The 19,057-nt window shown below is 34.9% G+C and overlaps 1 protein-coding gene across 1 annotated transcript; it reads left to right on the top strand.

The window, feature by feature from the left end:
• The first annotated feature begins 3,816 nt into the window (after nt 1-3,816).
• On the top strand, nt 3,817-18,461 carry DAOA (D-amino acid oxidase activator). The gene is given in 3 exon segments (XM_076009627.1): nt 3,817-3,890; nt 18,294-18,343; nt 18,346-18,461. Coding segments are annotated over 3 exon segments (240 nt in total).
• Nucleotides 18,462-19,057: the final 596 nt, after the last annotated feature.

Here is a 19,057-nt window from a genome sequence, read left to right as displayed (position 1 = left end):
AGAAAATAGTTCAAAAACTATGAATAGCAGAGAAATCTTAGAAAATTGTGCTGGACGGGTGATTTGGTAATCTTTCTAGCCTGTTTCATAATCTTTCACAATTTTTCCCTGAATTCACAATTATACTCCATTCTTTTTACATATCAAAATTAAAGGAATCATTTAAACAAGCATAACATCTCACAAAATCCTAAGATAACCTAAGATGCCATTCAAAAACTGTCTTATGGTCAGCAAGGGAAGAAAGCCCTCATGATGGGGAAAAGGAAACCTCCTAATATTCACCCAGGGGAAGGGTGAATAGATGATTTAATGGTAAGATACTGAGCTGTAGAAAGGCTATGCAGGCATTATGTCAGCACAGCTCAGCCCCTACATTACGTGTGGAATAAAGAGATGAGATGCCACAATTAATTTTTTCTTGGCATACTGATATTTTTCTCTTACTATAATTAAATGATTCAAAGTGTAGTCTGATCCAGAGAAAAGAAGTCACCCCTTCATTTAAACTGGTTTTCAAAATACAGATGTGTGTATTTCAAGCAACACACTACATTGGCGTCTTTATTTGAAAAACTTTAGTTCTGACCAAAATACTCCAGAAAGGTAAGTAAAATGGGCAAGTCCTATAATCTCTACCCAATCATTAAACCAAAGTGTGTTAGTATCTATCCTCTGTCAGTTTAAATACTTTTGCACCAAAGGAGACAAGGAGGAAGGAGGAGGAAGAGAGATGGAAGGAAGAAGGAAAGAAGGGAAGGCACGAGTAGAGAGAAGGGAGGAGGAACAGCTGGAAGGAAGGACATAGAGACATTTATTTTAAATGCCAAAGAAGCATTTACAGATGTTGATGTCTTTGAGTCATTTACTCTGCATTTCATCCCCACACAGAGAATATACCTACTTTATTTTAAGCTTTATAATCATGAGAAAGCTAAACACTTTTTAAATCCTGGACCTTATGAAAACAGCTTCTTTGAACCATTTAGTGTTAGATTAAACTCTATTTCAATTTTTTTTCTAGCTTAAAATTCTTCATTTCTCTAGAACATGATATCTACTTTAAAACTCTTTTTAAAAAATAGATATTCACTGGCTTCTTCATATTTTCTCATCAACCTCTAGTAGTTGTTTTTGAGTTTTATTTCTTGGAAGAATTGCTTAATAAAGTGTTAAATTTGCAGATCACAAGTCTCCATATCACCAATAAATCTGGATCATTCCAAAAATCTCCACCTGCATCAAGCATCCTGGGTGATGGTGATGTTTTGCCATACTTTGAGAACAACATTATATTCAGATGGGAGGAATATTTGGAAAATAAGCTTGTCCATACACAGTAATAACATCATAAAGGAAAAGTGTGAGTTTCAGACTGTCTACTCTAATGTGTATGTGTCTGTGTGTATGTTTTAAATATAAATACTTAAAGATGTTTCCCAGTTTTCAACTGTTTGACCACTTAATACTCCACCTCTGCCCAGCTGCAACATCTGATTCTACCTATCTTTTTATTATCCCTTACGACAGCCTTTTTATTTATTTATTGAGTATTTTTTTAGTTTCAGAATATTATGGGGGCATAAACGTTTTAGTTACATAAATTGCTTTTGTACCTTTTGAGTCAAAGTTATAAGTATGCCCATCCCCCAGATAGTGCACATTGTACCTGTTAGGTGTGAATTTACCCATCTCCTCCACCCCACTCCCACCTGCTTCATTTCCGGTGAATGTTATTTTCATATGTGCACATAGGTGTTGACTGATTACTTTCAATTTGATGGTGAGTACATGTGGTGTTTATTTTTCCATTCTTGTGATACTTCACTTAAAAGAATGGTCTCCAGCTCCATCCAGGTTAATACAACAGGTATTAGTTCACAATTATTTATTTATTTATTTTTGCTGAGTAGAACTCCATAGTATACATATGCCACATTTTATTAATCCACTCATGTACTGATGGACACTTGGGTTGTTTCCACATTTTTGCAATTGTGAATTGTGTTGTTGTAAACATTCAAGTACAGGTTTTTTTGTGTTTTTTTCATATTTTTTTTTCCTTTGGGTAAATATCCAGCAGTGGGATTGCTGGATGAAATGGTAATTTTACTTTTTGTTCTTTGAGGTATCTTCATACTACTTTCTCTCCCCAAATAATGCTTTTATTTGTTATAGCTTAGGATTTGCAGAACATAAGTGAAATTCAAATAATTTTATTTTACCTTTATACACTGGTAGAAAAAATAAATTAAGTTAAAATGATTGTAAAATATGATTTCAAAAATAGTTCTGAAATTCAATAATCTATTAATTATTTAACTTGATAATGTAATGTTAATTTTTCATATTAGAACAGAGGCTATTTTAATGGGTCATTTACGGTATTTCTGAAGTTCTCTGTCACAGAAAAAAAGTATGGCTGAACAGCTAAAAAATGGCAAAGTCACTCAGTGATATTATATTTATAGGCATAGCAACAGAACTATTACAGAGCAATTTCACAGTGATTTTTAGTCATCCTGATGAGCTATAATCTGTCTACAAAGTAGTAGAGGCTATAGTTTATTGGTTTGAAGCAAAGTTAAATTTAGAGGAGTTCTGCAAGAGGTTATTTCAACTCATTTTCATTCTAGAATTCTAATCAGAGCTACCTAATCTTTATCCTACAGGAAAGCTACTTAAATAAATTCTCATATCTCTAAAGTGAAACTAATTTCTGCAACTTTTCTACCAAAATTTCCTATAGAACAAGAAGTTAGGTAAGAATACATTGTAGGTAAAATCCTGGAAAAAGCATTCATTCTAGAAGTTTATCTTGCCAAAGAGTTAGGATTAGAATTTACAATTCTACAACAGATGGTCTAATTAAAAAAAAAAAAAAAATATATATATATATATATATACATATATATATTATTTACTTGCATTGACTATTTCTATGATAACTCATTAGATTATAAAGGTTTCCATGATAACCTTTATTACTATAGGTAATTAAATTAATTATTCATACTGAATAAATCTTTGATTTATTGAGAAAAAATGTCAATGGGGCTGTGATGTTTCACCATAGTCCTTAAAACATACCTAAACCATATAGTTGCAGGAATTGTATGGGAAGAGAGAAATTATTCTAGCTTGTTAAACATTTTTCAAAAGACTGATACTCAGAACACTGCTTATTACCAGAAATATATGTGTATGTATATTTTAAGAGTATGGTAGTTTGATAACCATCAAAGATCACAATTCAGCTACTTTATGATTGCCTCAATACAAAGGATAATAGGTAAGTCAATAAATGACAATGTTCTATCAGCTTGAATCTCCAGATAAAATCAGATAGTGATACAAATTTAGAATCAATTATTTCATACATAAATGAATGAATTTGAAGGTTTCGGGACTGAACATCTGAAGTCAGTAATCGTGTATATGAGGAAATAAAATCTGACATGCATACATTTATAAAAATTATATGAAACAAACAAGCTAAAACAAAATACTCTAAAACCGGAAGTGTTAACATGACAATTACTCCTTTCAACTTGGAATTGAGAAAGAGGAAAGAGAGAAAGCTGGAGAAAAGCCAGAGTCAAAATCTTGGTGAGAAATAAAGAATAATTTAAAAGAGCATTTTTTTTCCACAAGTGTCCTTAAGGCTTTGAAAATGTCATTCCTCTTCTAGAAATCTTATGACTTTTAAAAAGCCAAAGAAAAACTTTATGATAAATTTAAAATTAAGCAGAAGATTGTATTTCCCTTTTCTAACACTCACCTCATTTTTTCCTAGACCTTCTAAGATGATTCTAAATGGCAATTTGCACTGTCATTTTAAAAGTATTTCTCAGATATTTGCTAGGCATTTTATGGAGGGAGACATGGGGGTAAAGACATTAAGCTGCATACCCATAGTTAGATAAGAAAGCAGAAATTAAGTCAACTTTAGAAACCAGATATCCGGACTCCAGGGCCTTAATTCTTAAGCCACACTCCCATTTAATATCGCCACTGTGGCTTTTACCATGACAAAAAACGTAATTGGATCCATGAATGCAGAGCTTTGGAGGGTACTATCAGAATTACACATTATCTTTCATCTTGAAATCTCACAAAGCTTTATTAAACTGTTCAAAAAGGAAGTGTTATTGTTCCCATGTCCCCCTCTCTCCCCAAAAGATAGCTCAAGTGGATTTATCAGGTGGCTAAATGGGAGTACTAAAGAGGTTAAATTTAATTCAGGGGAAGATATTTCCCATATGAACACAGAAGCTTTTGTAGTGTTGGTGCTAAAATGCTTCCCTTGTCAGAGGCTTTATGTCCTATGAGGTCCTCCAAACAAATTTAGAAGAAAGGGACTTGACCACAGAAAATGTGTTTGGTACATCTGAGAACCAAAAGGTACATTTTTATTCCATGGCGTGCTGTGATGTGGGAAGGTAAAAATATACTGGATTGATCAACAACTAAATTATTTCAATCAAAGGCTGTATCCGTGTAAACAAAGTAAAGGGAAGAATTGCTTTAGAAATTATCTGAGTGATTGAGGCTAAAAATATTACTTCACGAATCTTTGAGGCAGTTTGAAATCTAATCTTTTCTCATTAAAAAAGTTCAATATGTTAATATTATCCATTATGTTTAAGGCAAAAGGTAGGATGTTGCTATTGTTTTTACTGTACTATTCACTTAGAGGATTGTAGAGCAAAAGTGTGTGTGTAATGGCTTCAATTATTCACATTTATTTTGTGTGTTTGCCATGAAGATAAACTAAGAACTCTGCACTAATCTTTCTTAATGCATACAGACACACACCTACATTTAGAAATGGGTTTCTATAAGAGAGGGGATTATTAAATCAACTCCAAATAATATTCATTGTAGGGTGCCACTCTTATGTTAATTTACTAAAATCTTGCATCAGTAATTCTCCACATTGACACGATCTATTTTTTTCAGGCCCTTTCAGGAACATTTTTACTCACCATTCAGAAAAACCAACATGAGAAGAGGAAAAAAGGAATCCTTATCTGAAACCTGAACTTATCAAAACTCACTTGTCTAGAAATTAGCCTGGCAATGTCCAGGCCCTAGAATTTCTCACTTATTCTTTTTTTTTTTTTTTTCCCTCTCACCTTTAAATACTGAGAGGATAAAGGCATTTCCTGATGTTTATCTTCTGAATTTTTAAATAGACCCAATGTAGTCAGGTGAGGATACAATAATTAGTTTGCTTACTTTTTTTGTAATATTCTGAAATAAACAAAAAAATATTTTTGCCCAGAGGTATTTTTATAGAAAATGAAAATGATGCCTTCCCCTTCCCCTTACAAAACATTCATTTATACCAAAACATATTGGTCTTGGGGTTTTTTCTTTCTTTTTTTCCTAAGTTACATATTAGGTAATAAAAGAAGGGAGGTTAACAGACCTAATTCTCCCTCCAGGTGATTTATTATGTGGGTGTAAAAAAAGGGAGGTGGGTGTAAAAAAAAAAAAAAAAGAAGCCTTCCTTTACCTCATTCTAAATCTGGTGAATGGCTGTAAACAGGGCATGAAATCTTTGGTCAGCCACAGTCCCAGTTATTCCTTATTTCCTTACACCCCAGTGTTTTCATTGAGTGATGTTCCCTGGCGGGCCCCAGACATTTGCACCTTGGCTGGTCTAGTCACTGCCTCTGTGTCTGGTTGCTGCCCTGGACCCCTGGGGAGCTCCCATACCCCAAACTGCCAGGGCTCCTGTCAGCACCCGTGAATGTTTTAATATCCTTCTACTACTTACAATCATTCTCTACAAATTATTCTGAGAAATCATCAGTAACGTTCTGATGAAACCTGTTAGTTCCCACAAGTTAGCCGAGGAGCTACATCACCCTTACCCTACTTTTCCTTGTCTGCCTGCCCCGCTTCCCCTCTAACCTGGAGCCTGAGCTCCTTCCAGGCCCCTTTTGCATAAAGCAGCCTTTTATGTAAGAAGCTGAGAACTCCCACAGACAGAACTTAAAACCATACTCCTGCCAGCTCTGAGATCTGGGAGGTCAGTCTTGTGGCTTGTTGTTCCTGAAGTCATTATGACCATCAAGCCCATGACACCCAAGCTTCAGTGCAGTCCATCAGATGCAATCTCTCCCTCCTCCCTGAATCATATTTCCTCAAGTGTAGATTAATTGATGATTTACTTCTGGGTTAAATACCTAAAATATGTTGGTTACACAAATAACTCCACTTAAATGCCAATCACATCAAAATGAACGAAACATAAACATTATAAACTAAAAAGATTTTTAAAACTTAGTCATGAAGCATTTGAAAACATAAAAAGACTGAGTTGAAAAAGTCTAGTTAATAAATATTTTAATAATAAATATGAGAAAAACATAATTTTTGATATAGGTACCTGTCATTTATCAGAGCAATTATAATTCCTAAAAATAGCCACATAGATTTAAAAATAATAGAGGACTATGAGAATCATTTCCAGAATTAATAATTCTGTACCTTGGGCATTAATTCTTTTGCTTGTAAAATTTCATTAAAAATCCATTTAACTGCTTATATTTTACCTCTTGCTCCAAACCGGAATAGAATCTAACATTCAAAATAATTTTCAAAAGACCACTACTCTGCAGTATTACTTAACAGGCTATAGTGATAGTTAATACTGTGAAATATGTTTGCTTTCCTGGTCATTTCTGACCATCCAGTTGAATAACTGACTTTAGGCCACAGGCAGCTCACGAGAAACTCAACTTTAATTTGAGCTGAGACAGAATAACCTCCCAAAATACAGCTGCAGTTCAACATAGAAGGACCGTCATTTTTCACACAAATGTATCCTGTACAGATACATTTTTCCAATTTTATCCAGACTCACTAGGAAGATCACAGTATGTTTCTTTCATTAGAGAATTTCCAGAGCTCACCACCATGTAGTTTAGTGTTTTGCATAGAGGCTTTACCTTAGTACCTGTTCAATAATCATTTGGTGTCGAAAGTGCCACATCCTGTGTTACTTTTCCGACTAAACAAATCAAATTCATACTCACCCGATTGTGCCATGTGTCCAAATATGCATAAAAGCAGCTTTTCTTAGGGATAGGTATAAAATCCCAGAGAGAAGGGACATTCTTTCCCTTTTTGCTCAGGAAGGGACTGATTACACATTTTGAGGGGCTGGCGGAGGGATAAAGGAATATAGGAAAAGTGACTGTCTAGTTGCCTATATCCAGAGACTAGACCTTTCTCTGCTCTTTCCATAGAAGGGGGAAGATATTTTAAGCCAATCAATTCCCCTTGCTTTCTTTCTAGGCTACTCAACTCCAACTGTATTACCATAAAAAAAAAAAAAAATCACACAAACTCTGATTTCTCCTATCCCCTTTCTACTAAACTCTGAGCGCGCGTGGTCTGTGACAGCCAGACTTTGCTTTGCTCTTTCATTACCCCAAGCACCAACAACAATACCCGGCAAATTGTAAATGCTGAAATTGTTGCCTGAAAAAAATGAGTGATCTTCAATCTCAATTTTCAGTCAAACTTTTCCACTGCTGTCTACTCGTTTGTGTTGCTTCTTCTTCCACAGATTGATTATTTAATCACTTCATTTATTGTCTAATTCATCCATTTATTCAACAACTATATATTGAGCACTAACATATACTTAGGTTTTGCGTCATGTTTTCTGAATTCAGAGGTATACAGGACCACGCCAATTTCCCTTTTTTTAATCATTGCTGCAAACTTCTCTTCATCTTGTAAAACACAGCCCTTTCCATTCTATGCTGCCTCCCTAAACAAGTACACAGCTTTGTTTTTGTTGTTTTAGATTCTTTGTTCTTTCAAGGGCCTTTGGCCAATCACAACTGAAAAACAGGAGAGACCAGAAGATCAACAACAGACATTGCAGAAGTGTAAGAGTGCTAGAAGGTCCCGTCAGTCTTGTCTGTGATTTTTAATTCCTATCACTTTTATTAAAACTCTTTAGGACTTTGTATTCGTTTTCTAGGACTGACATAACACATCACAAACTGTGTGGCTTAACCTATAGCAAATCATCATCTCACATTTCTGTGGGGTAGAAGTCTGAAATGAAACGAAATGAAATGTCAGCACGCTGGTTCCTACTGGAGAGAGAATCTGCTCGGCGCTCCTGCGATAGTTTCTGGTAGTAGCCAGCAGTCATCTCCCTTCGCTTACAGATGCCTGTATCTCTCCAGTCTCTGCTTCTGTCTTCACACGGCTGCCTTCCCTTTTTGCCAGTCTCTGTGTCTCTTCCCCTCTTCCTAGAAAGACATCAGTGATATTGGATGTAGGGCCCACTCTACTCCAGTATGACCTCATCTGAACTAATTACACCTGCAGTGACCCTATAAGTAAAGTCACATTCTGGGGTTCTGGAAATAACATGACTTTTTATGGGGACACTATTCAAACAGTGCAGCCTACTTTCCTGAATCTTAAGTAACTCATAGGAAGAGTTCGCCTAGTCTTCCTACATCTTCAAGGTTTTATTTAGCAGAAGACCTGATGAGCTTGTTCTTCCATAAGTACTCCTAAAAAAAAAAAAAATAGGTCAGGAAAATAGCTCATCTTTCAGTTACAAAAATATCGTTTCATAACAGATCTTATTTATCATTTTAGTGAATGAGAATTTTCAGCAAGCAACATCTTACAAATTGAAATAGTAAAATTAAGATTGCTTGTCATTAACATTTTATATCTTTTTCATCTAAATAAAAAATCAATGCTTTTAGCCTTTTGGGGGGTGGTGTTCATTCTTTTAGTCAGTGTTTGAATAATAGTAGATTGTGGTAGTGAGCTGAGTTTTATAAACTAGCAGAAGCAATACTGCTTGTTTTTTCCGGCTTGAGTATTACACAGGATTTTACCTGTGTTCTCAGTTGCTAAGTGTCATTAGAAAAGGGAAGGAATGTCAATGGCAGGTGTTTGCCACTTGGTTTTGGCTTATTAGCATCTGTGTTATGCAGACTTCTCCAGGGAGACAAAATCAATAGGATGGTCAGATAAATGAGAAGGGATTTATTAGGGGGATTGGCTCATGTAATTATGGAGCCTGAGAAATCCCATGACATGCCACATGAAAGCTGGAGGCCCTGGGATGCAGGTAGGATGACTCAGTCCAAGCCCTAAAGTCTCAGAACCAGGGAAATTGATGGGGTAACTTTCAGTCCAAAGTCAGCGAACTGAGAACTTGATGAAAGGGCCACTGGTGTAAGTCCTGGAGTCCAAATAGTGGAGTTCTGGTGTCCAAGGACAGGGAAAGAAGAGTGTGTCCCAGCTCCAAGTAAGAGAAACAAATCCTTTTCTTTATCTTTTTTTTCTCTATGCAGGCTCTTCACATTTGACAGACACATTTGAAGATAATGTTTTATCAGTTCTCCAGGTCTCTCTTAATCCAGTCAAATTGACATCTAAAATTAGCAATCACAGTATCTAAACCAGTTTCGTTTTTGAGGGGGATCTCTGCATGTTAACATTATGATGTGAATATTATACTCTTATACTCTTCTAGGGGAATGTCTCCTCCTTAGTTTTGAACTCTTTTGGAACATTTCATCACAAGGAGTAATGGTGCATATTAATATGACCATTGTGTTTCTTCAGGTTCCTCATTAATAGTAAAAATCATGGGTATAAATTATTCAAACTTCACAAAGTGTCAGATCCTGTGAAAATAGCTAAACTGGAATATTTCATTCAATCCCCCCACTAAGCCTATGGAGAATGCCATGCCATTATCATCCTGATTTAGAGATGAAGACTTGGGGACTTAATTCAGTTCTATTACTTGTGTACAGTTCCACAGGTTAAGCCGAGGAGCTAGGATTTGAATCCAAACCCTTGTACCTCCAGAGACTCTTATCTAAGCCAAAACACAGACTGCCCATTCCCTGTATCAAGTGGCTATTTTGTTTGATAACAAAAATAAGGAAAATGAAAAGTAACATCTATGGAATATTTGCCATGTATCAAGCACTTGTCTAAACATCTTTAGAAAATAGAACTCTTATTTTTCACATTTTATAATCTATAAGAAATGAAGATTTGAAATATTTAAACAGTTTGACTAAGATGTTACAGCATGTTGGTGTCATAAGCCAAGATTCAAGCCCCAGTAAGCCTGATTGCCAAAGTTCTGTTCTCTTCAATTCTGCCCTGTAATGTGTCCATAAGGTGCTTTTTCTAAAACGAACAAACAGGGAAAAAACCAACCAACCAAACAAACAAAAAACCCATTTTTGGTAAAAAAACTTTTTTTACCAAAAAAACATTTTTGGTAAATGCCGACTGGAAACAGACAGTAAGAAGTACAGGTTTTAAATGAAAACGAAATGTAACTAATGAATATATTTGCAACTATTGCAAATGCTCACTAAAAGGCTGTCATAAATTAACAACCTAATGTCATATCTCAAAGAACTAGAAAAGGAAAAGCAAACCACACACAAAGCCAGAAGAAAAATAAATAAATAAATAAATAAATAACAAAGCTCAGAACAGAACTAATTGAAATGGGAAAAAATGCAAAAGATCTATGAAAGAAGTGGCTATTTTAAATATTTTCTACTCATAGAAACTCTGCCTCCTCTGTCCAAATCCTTACATTTGAGAGAGTGTTCTTTCTTCCTACATCCAAGAGAAAACAGGTGTGAAAAACAGACTTCCTTAATATACCATCTTTAGGACCCAGCATTCAGACCCATCTGCTTTTATCTCTCTCCAGAGGAAAATGATCCTCTACCAAACCTCTGGATCCATCCTTTTCTATGGTAATGGAAACATACTATTGGTTCAAATCTTCTCTCTCCATTGGATTCTTCTCATCGATATTTAAATGTGCTCAAGTCTCTAAAATCTTAATAATAAGAGTCCTTTACCCTTCAGCTAACAATCTCTTCTCTCTCTCCTTTCTATAAAAGGCAAACCTCTAAATTTTCCATTCTTGCTACCTCTATTTCATCATTTCTCAATCAACATATTTCCATTTGTGTCATGCTTTAATTATTCAACTAAATCCTTTTGCTTTAGTCCATAATATTACCTCTGAATCCAATGCACAACTTTAAATTGTTATTTTCTTGATTTCCCAAAAGCATTAGAGAGAGATGCCTGCTTCCCACTCTGAGTTTGTGCTGCAGTTCACACTCCTTGTCCTTCATCACTCTCTGTTTCTCAGTCTCTTCTGCCAGCTCCCCTGCTTTAAGCTTGGTGTGATGTTTTTAAAACTTGAATATAAAATTGTGAACTTGGGGATAGGAATTTTTTTTACCAGTTTTATTGAAGGATAATTGACATAGTAAACTGTACATATCTAAAATGTATAATTTGATAAGTTTTGACATGTAAACCTACCCTAAAAACATTATGATGATCAAAGGAGTGGATCTATCATTCCCAAAAGTTTCTTTCTGCTCCTTTTAATCTCTCCCACTTTTTCTTCTCTAACCCATCCTCCTCCTCATCCCTATCTTCAGTTTTCACATAAGAGATTTCTGTCATTACATATTAGTTAGTATTTACCAAAGTACTATATAAACAAAATTGTGCAGTGTATGCTCTATTTAGTTTGAGTTCTTTCATTCAGTATAATTATTTTTAGACTCCTCTATTTTAAGTAGTATTCCATTGCATCATAATTTTTTATCCACCCATATATTGGTTGGCATTAGGGCATTTTTCCTTCATGGTTTCAGCTACTATAAGTGAAGCTGCAATAATTTGTGTACAAGTTTTTTAATGTACATATGCTTTTACTTCCCATGGGTAAATACCTAGATCATGTGGCTACATCGAATAGTAGGTATATATGATTACCTTTTAAAGAATCTACCACACTGTTTTGCAAAGTGATTGAACCATTTTGCATTCCTATCAGTAGGATCTGAATGTTCCAATTCCTCCATATTTTCACTGACACTTGGTAAGGTCAGTCTTTTTCATTTTAGCCATGTTAAGAGATGTGTAGTGCTATTTTAACGTGCTTTAGTTTGTATTTCACTAATGACTAATGATATTGAGCATCTTTCATATGCATATTTGCTATCCACGTGTTTTCTTTGGTGAAATGTCTGTTAAAGATTTTGCCTACTTTGTTAGGGTTGGTTGTTTTCTTATTATTAAGTATTGAGATTTCTTTATATGTTCTGGGTAAAAGTCCTACGTTAGATATATTATTGTAAATATTTCCTTGTAGGCTATGGGTTGTCTTTTAATTCTCTTAACAATGACTTCTGAAGAGCAAAAGTTGTTTGGGGTTTATTTTTTGTTATTGTTGTTATCATTTAATTTTGATGAAGTTCACTGTTATCTATTCTTACATGGATCATGTTTTTTGTTTTTTACCTGATAAATCTTTATTTAACTATAATTCACAAAGGTAGTCTTTTATGTTTTCTTCTTAGAGTTTTATAGTTTAAGATTTTATATTTAGATTTATAATCCAACTTGAGTTAAAATTTAAATATGAATCAAACATTGTTTTGCAATAAAAACCCAATTGGTCAATACCATTGGCTGACCAGATGATAATTTCCCACCAAATTCCTATTGACCTTTGTCCAAAATCTGCTGTCTATTATATGTATAGGTCTATTTTTTTACTTTAGATTTTATTTCATTGATCTATCTATCTTAATGTTAATACCAGTCTTAAAACATTACTGATTCCCAGTTTTGTTCTTCTTTCAAAAAAATGTTAAATCTATAATAAGGCTTTTCTCTTTCATAAGTATTTTAGATTCACCTTGTAAATTTCTACAAAGTAGCTTGCTAGGATTACATGAATCTATACATCAATTTGGTGAAAATTGACATTTTAAGAACATTGAGTCTTTCTCAAATGAAAGATGTATCTTTCTGTATTTATATATAAAATTTGTAATTTTTCTCAGTATTTTATAATTTTAACTATCACCTTTTCACATATTTTGTCAGATTTATCCTTAAGTATTTAATATTCTTGTATTTTAAATATCACTTCAGAATTTGATTTCAGATTATTCATTACTCTTGTTTAAAAATACAATTTTAATTTTGTATATTAAGCTTGAATCCTGAAGTCTTGCTAAAATCACATATTAGTTCTAGTAGCTTTTTGTAGATTCCATAGCGTTTTTTACGTAGCTCATTATATTGTCTGTAGCTTAAAACAGTTTACTTCTTTCTACCCAATCTGTATGTCTTTTGTTTATTTTTCTTGCCTTACTGCTATGGCTGGAATCTTCAGTATTGTGTTAAATAGAAAGAGTGAGAGCAGGCATCCTTATTTTCTTCCTGACCTTAGGTAAACTAGAGACATTTGGGGGCTCAATTTCTTTGTTTATTTTCCTGTCTTGCACAGATTACTGTCCTTGATTGTGTGATGTTTTACAAACCATCGCTTTAATTGTTCTGTCTGGTGTTTTTTTATTATCATTTGTTTTTCATATGTCAGGGTTAATCTGGTCCCTGTTTGTTAATGTCAGCCAGAAATGCTAGTCTACATTGAACTTTAAAATGTTTAATGTTGATATTAGGATTTCTCCTATTCTGACTAAACACTATCTTCCTGGAGAATGTTATCTACTTGCATAACTTTCACTGTAGTTCATATAAAAATGACTCCCACACTTATATCTCTAACTCAAATCTCTCATTGGAATTCCAAAGGCATTTCTTAATCACCTAGTCCACAGCTCCACATAAAAATTTCAGAGACAGGTCAAACTTGACATGTTGAAAAATGAACCCATGCTCAAGCCACCACTTACATGATCTATTGGATTTCCTTTCTCAACAAATGGCATCACCATCTATTATTCATGTCAGAAACCTGGAAGTCAACCATGACTCAGCCCCTTTCCTAGACTCTCACTCAATCACCAAGTCCTGTTGAGTCTACCAACATAACTAGATTTAAAAATCTTCTCTCGGCTCTTTTCAACTACCCAGCACCTAATTTCCTTTCATTAACTGCTCTTTTGCATTAAATTATGTCCCCCAAAAAGATGTGTTGCAGTCCTAGTCCCTAGTACCTGTGAATGTGACCTTATTTGGAAATAGAATCTCTGCAGATATAATTAGTTGAGTTCCTTAGGATGGATCTTAATCCAATATGACTGGGGTCCTTATTGGAAGGGGAGAAGAGACACAAGCAGACATACAGGAAGGAAGATAAGGGGAAGACACATGGGAAGAACACCGTGTGATGATGGAGTGATATGTCTAACAAGCCAAGGACTTCAAAGATTGCCCGCCACATAAGAAGCTAAGAGAAAGACATTGAACAGATTCTCCCCTAAAGCCTTTAGAGAGAGCATGGCCCTGATTACGTCTTGATCCCATACTGTGAGAGAATGCATTTTGTGATAGCTTTCCCAGGAAACTAATATACTTCCACGCCCATCATCTTAGTGCAACAAGGGCTACTAAAACAATCTCCTTATGTGTCACCTGATGTTATTCTTAGACCCTTTATATGCCACTCCACAGGAAGTCAGGGTGCTCTAGTTTGCGGTATTTTTTTTTTTCACTTCGACATAATCATGTTCTCCCTTGCTCCTGAGTTTTCATACATGCTATTCCCTCATCTTGGAACATTCTTTACCCCAAGCCCCACCTGCTTCACTTGGTTAACATCTGTATATTCTTCAGGGACATACTGAGATGCCACTTCCTCAGAGAAACCTCTTCAGGGTAACTGATTACAAAGTTGCTTATATATTTCTGTGCCGCTTTCTCTCCTAGCTGCCAGATAGAGTGCGTATGTGCATAATACAGTGTGCTTATTTGCTTAATTTGTATAATGAGCAAGATAAAAAGTATACTTCAGATGCAGTATTCATATATCTTCTCAGCTTCAAGGATCTTAGTATTCACTATTTTCACATACCTTTTATCTCTTTACTTCCCCACCCCCACTCCACTGCAGGTCTACATTTCTAATCTATTCCAAGGGTAAACTGACCCATTCAAGCCCTAAAACCTGGAAGAGCTCAGAACACTGGGTAACAGTGTTCAGGGAATTGGGTTAAGAGGAACATGGAGGACAAGAAGAGAGAGAAGAGAAACTATGAAAACCAGCAGAGAGTAGGGAATAAAACAATTTTGCCAGCTGATTTTGAAAATGTTCTAAGTCTCACATTTATTCAATTATTCATAAATTGTTTACCACATTAAACAAATCAGTAGATGAACTGGTGTCCTCTCCTTCCGTGTACATTGCTCATTGTGCCCCTCCCTCTACTCCCCCCAGCTTTTGTTTTTGTTTTTGTTCTGTACTAAGGCCATCTTTTTTTTTTTCCAACATGATCTAATTTATATAATAATATTCTGATGATGGGGCCAGGAAATAATGTAATTTTTCCTGTGTGTTTATAGGAAGAGTTTCTGAGTTCTCTACTCTGTAAGAGACAGTACTGGCAATCACTTTGAAAATTCAATGTTTTTGGAATTTACACTTTAGAAATCATTTCCTCTCCCTGACACCTCTCCCCTTTGTTCATACAAAATATACCTTACTGTGTTAAGGTAGAAATTCTGAAACTATTATAAGAGATAAAAAAAAATAGTTTCCAATGAAATAAATACTAGAGGGAATAAAATATATAATCATCACTAAACTTGACATGAAAACTTAGAAAATTATTTAACCAATTTTGAAAATATAGCTATATATATAGTATTTTAAAATAAAAGTCTTATATAAAATAGTGAATTTCAGATACTTTCTTTTGTTTGATCTAAAAATGAAATATTTATAGGAAATTGATCATCAAAGTCCTGTTAAAGACAGTTTCTATAATTGCCTGATATTTATTTCGACATTTCAGATAAGGTAAATAGAGTGACCAGTGTCAACAGGCAACATTTAAAAAGCCATTTCTTTGAGATTTAGAATACTTTTGCCACCCCTGGGGATATGCTTTGAATATGGCAAGAACATTAGTTGATCATGCTACTTCAGTCTGACAGCTTCAGATTTTTAACAGGGGAAAAAGGCAGAACTAATGGATGTGAATAAGCTTAAAAGCAAGGGAACTTATCAATCACTGTAAACAGCTGTATTTGGAAAAGCTAATAGAGGTACTTCTAAAAACATAAAGAGTCAATAGATATTTTCCTGGCAACTAATAATTTCAATCTGGTCTTCCTCATGTGTCTCTCCCCCAACCCCCAACCTGCCTACCTTCTCTCTCTCTCTCTCTTTTTTTTTAGTATAATATTCTTGTCAACGTTGATTAACATGAAAACATTCTCCTTCCACGCACCATTCCACTTTCCAGAAAAGAATAACACAGTATCTAATTTTATGAAAAAATAACTCAAAAGATGAATGAAGCAAATCAGATTATTAACATGATTATAATCTTTTTTCATTCCTTTCTGATTTTATAATAGAGAACATATACACACAATGCTATTTATAATTGGTACATTATTGGGTAATGACTATAACTATTTATCTTTGTATTCAACCTCAGGCACATAACATTTTACACATATATTTCAAAGAGCTTGAAAACACGATTATCTGTTTTGCTTTACAATCATTTCAAAATATTCTACTATTGTATTCCTCCACAGAGGCCTCTCACCCATTATTTTCTGGAACAAATTCGCTTTTGAAGAGATTACTAGTGTGACAATGATTCAAGAAGCACAATAAAACCCTGCTTACTCCACTGGAAAAGTGGAAAACATATTTAGTTTTATTCTATGTCCTTCTAAAGGGTTAGGTTAGGATCAAGCAAAGTCATTAGACCTTAGAATCCGGAGAAGATAATGCCTGCAATATGGGGCCTCCAAGGATACAAGTCTATTTCAAATTCTATGATGCTAATCTCTCAAACTGAGAAGATACTTTTCCATCAACATGGCTTGGCTGTTTTGGATAGAACATGAAAGGTATGCAGATTAATTTCTTCCTACACACAATGCACTACATCATTTACTAAGCATAATGGGACACAAGACACGGTCATGCTCCAGTGAGTTAACTGTTCACCAGGAGAGACAGACAGTGTGAACACACACATTGCATTATAATGTGATAGAGCCCAGGTATTGTGGGTAGCACTTTTATGATGGTGAGATTAACTCTATCCTTGGTGAGTCCAGGAAGTTTTTGGTGGAAATTAATGACTGAGCTGGGTTTTTAAAACTGGTATTTTCCAGATAGAGTAACACTTGTATATAAAAGGGGATGCCAAATTTAATGTCAAGTTCAATAGCATGAGCTCTGAAGCTAGATGCTTGGATTTGAATCCCTGTTCCAACATTCTCTAGCTATGCAACCCTGGAAAGGTACTTAACCCCAATGTGTCATTTTCTTCATTTGAAAAATGAGATTTAATAATTCAATATACTTTTTTCAAAGGACCCTGTGTTTATACAAAGTCTGAATCAGGTCTACAGGGCCTTTTTTGTTGGATAATTGTTTTCGAGAGAGAATTTTTCATATCTATAATTTTTTAAATGCTTTTTTCCTCCATAAACAAGTTAGATAGGTTTTCCTAGTAAGTAAAATCATAAAAATGTGGGTTTTTTTCTTTTGTTAGCTTTCAGGTATGCTAGACTTGCCTAATGTAAGCCTCACAGATGTTGAGGGTAAGCATCCTCAATTTTCAAGCAGTATTCATGATTTTTATAATCTTTGTCTCTATGTAACAGATATTGCCCACATTTACTTTGAAAAGGTTTAGCTAGAGTCTCTTGATTGTGTTGCCCCATTCTTGGCTTGGGAAATCAGAATACCACCTCCCAAGTTCATGTGATTAGTCCTTTGCCCAATTGATATAGAGTAGCATCCAATATGTGAGTGGTTGTTATTATTGGAAAGTAAATTCCATGACAGAAGAGGGTTTGTCCATCTTACATTAAGAACAGAAGTATACTGAGATGTTAACAATGGATACATGCACACTAGGAGATATCTGAAGAACATCAGCCCAGGTTACATGTTAACTGCTAAAATCTATACGTCATACTGAGCCACTGAGTTATTTTCTCTCAGAATCAGACGTTAGAATAGATTTATAATATGTTTATGCTACCCCACAGTCTTTCTGTGAAACTACATCCAAATATATAGGTGTGGCAAACAGACCCTAAACTGACCCACATAATTTCTGCCTCCTGGTAATCACACATTTGTGTAATCCCTTTTCCTTGAATGTGGGCAGGAGATGGGACTTACTTCTAACGTATAGAATATGGGAAAGGTGATGAAACTCCAGTGATTAGGTTACTTTACATAAGACGTGGCCAACTGAGGCTGGATGTCCCTGCAGGCTTGATAAAGTAAGCAGCCATGTTGGAGCAGTGCTCATGGCAAAGAACTATGGGTGGCCTCTGGGGACCACAGGAGATCTCTGGAGCTAATGAGGACCTGCCACCACAACCAGCAAAAAGGCCAGTCATACAGCCACAAGGAGATAAATTCTGCCAAAGCTGAATAAATTTGGAAGCAAATTCTTCCCAGACAAACCTCCGTATGACAATGTAATTTGGCTGACATCTTGATTGGACTCTGAGAGACCCTGGGCCTGGGACCCAGCTAAGCCACGCCCAGACTCCTGATCCATGAACACACTGTGTGACAATAAATGTGTGTTGTTTTCAATCATTAGGTTTTATGGTAACTTGTTACAAAGTGATAGAAACACATACAATAAGTTATCAAAATTCTCCCCTTTTTCTTGACAACATCCTCACTAAATTATTATTGAAAGTTATCCATGCTGATTTGTGAGCTATTAATATTTTAATCAGGAAAACAAACAAATTGTAAAATACTTTTTACAAGCTCAGGACATCAGTTGTTTTGGAGGTTTGGTTTGATTGATTTTTGTGTTTTTGTCTGTATGCTTATTTTTGTTTGTTTGTTAAGCAAATATTCAATAAAAATAGGTGTATTCTCAGGAACTCCTTAGATTGATGTATAATTCCACATAAGGTTTGAGTTAACAAATCTGCCTCTTAACAAACCAAGAGTCCTGTGACATTTTGGAATAGTGAGTGAATGTATGTGGAGAAATATTAAAAGATATTAATT

Source organism: Microcebus murinus, chromosome 13 (genome assembly GCF_040939455.1).
Source record: "Microcebus murinus isolate Inina chromosome 13, M.murinus_Inina_mat1.0, whole genome shotgun sequence".
NCBI classification, from domain to species: Eukaryota; Metazoa; Chordata; class Mammalia; order Primates; family Cheirogaleidae; genus Microcebus; species Microcebus murinus.
This window is presented reverse-complemented; position numbering and strand designations above follow the sequence as displayed.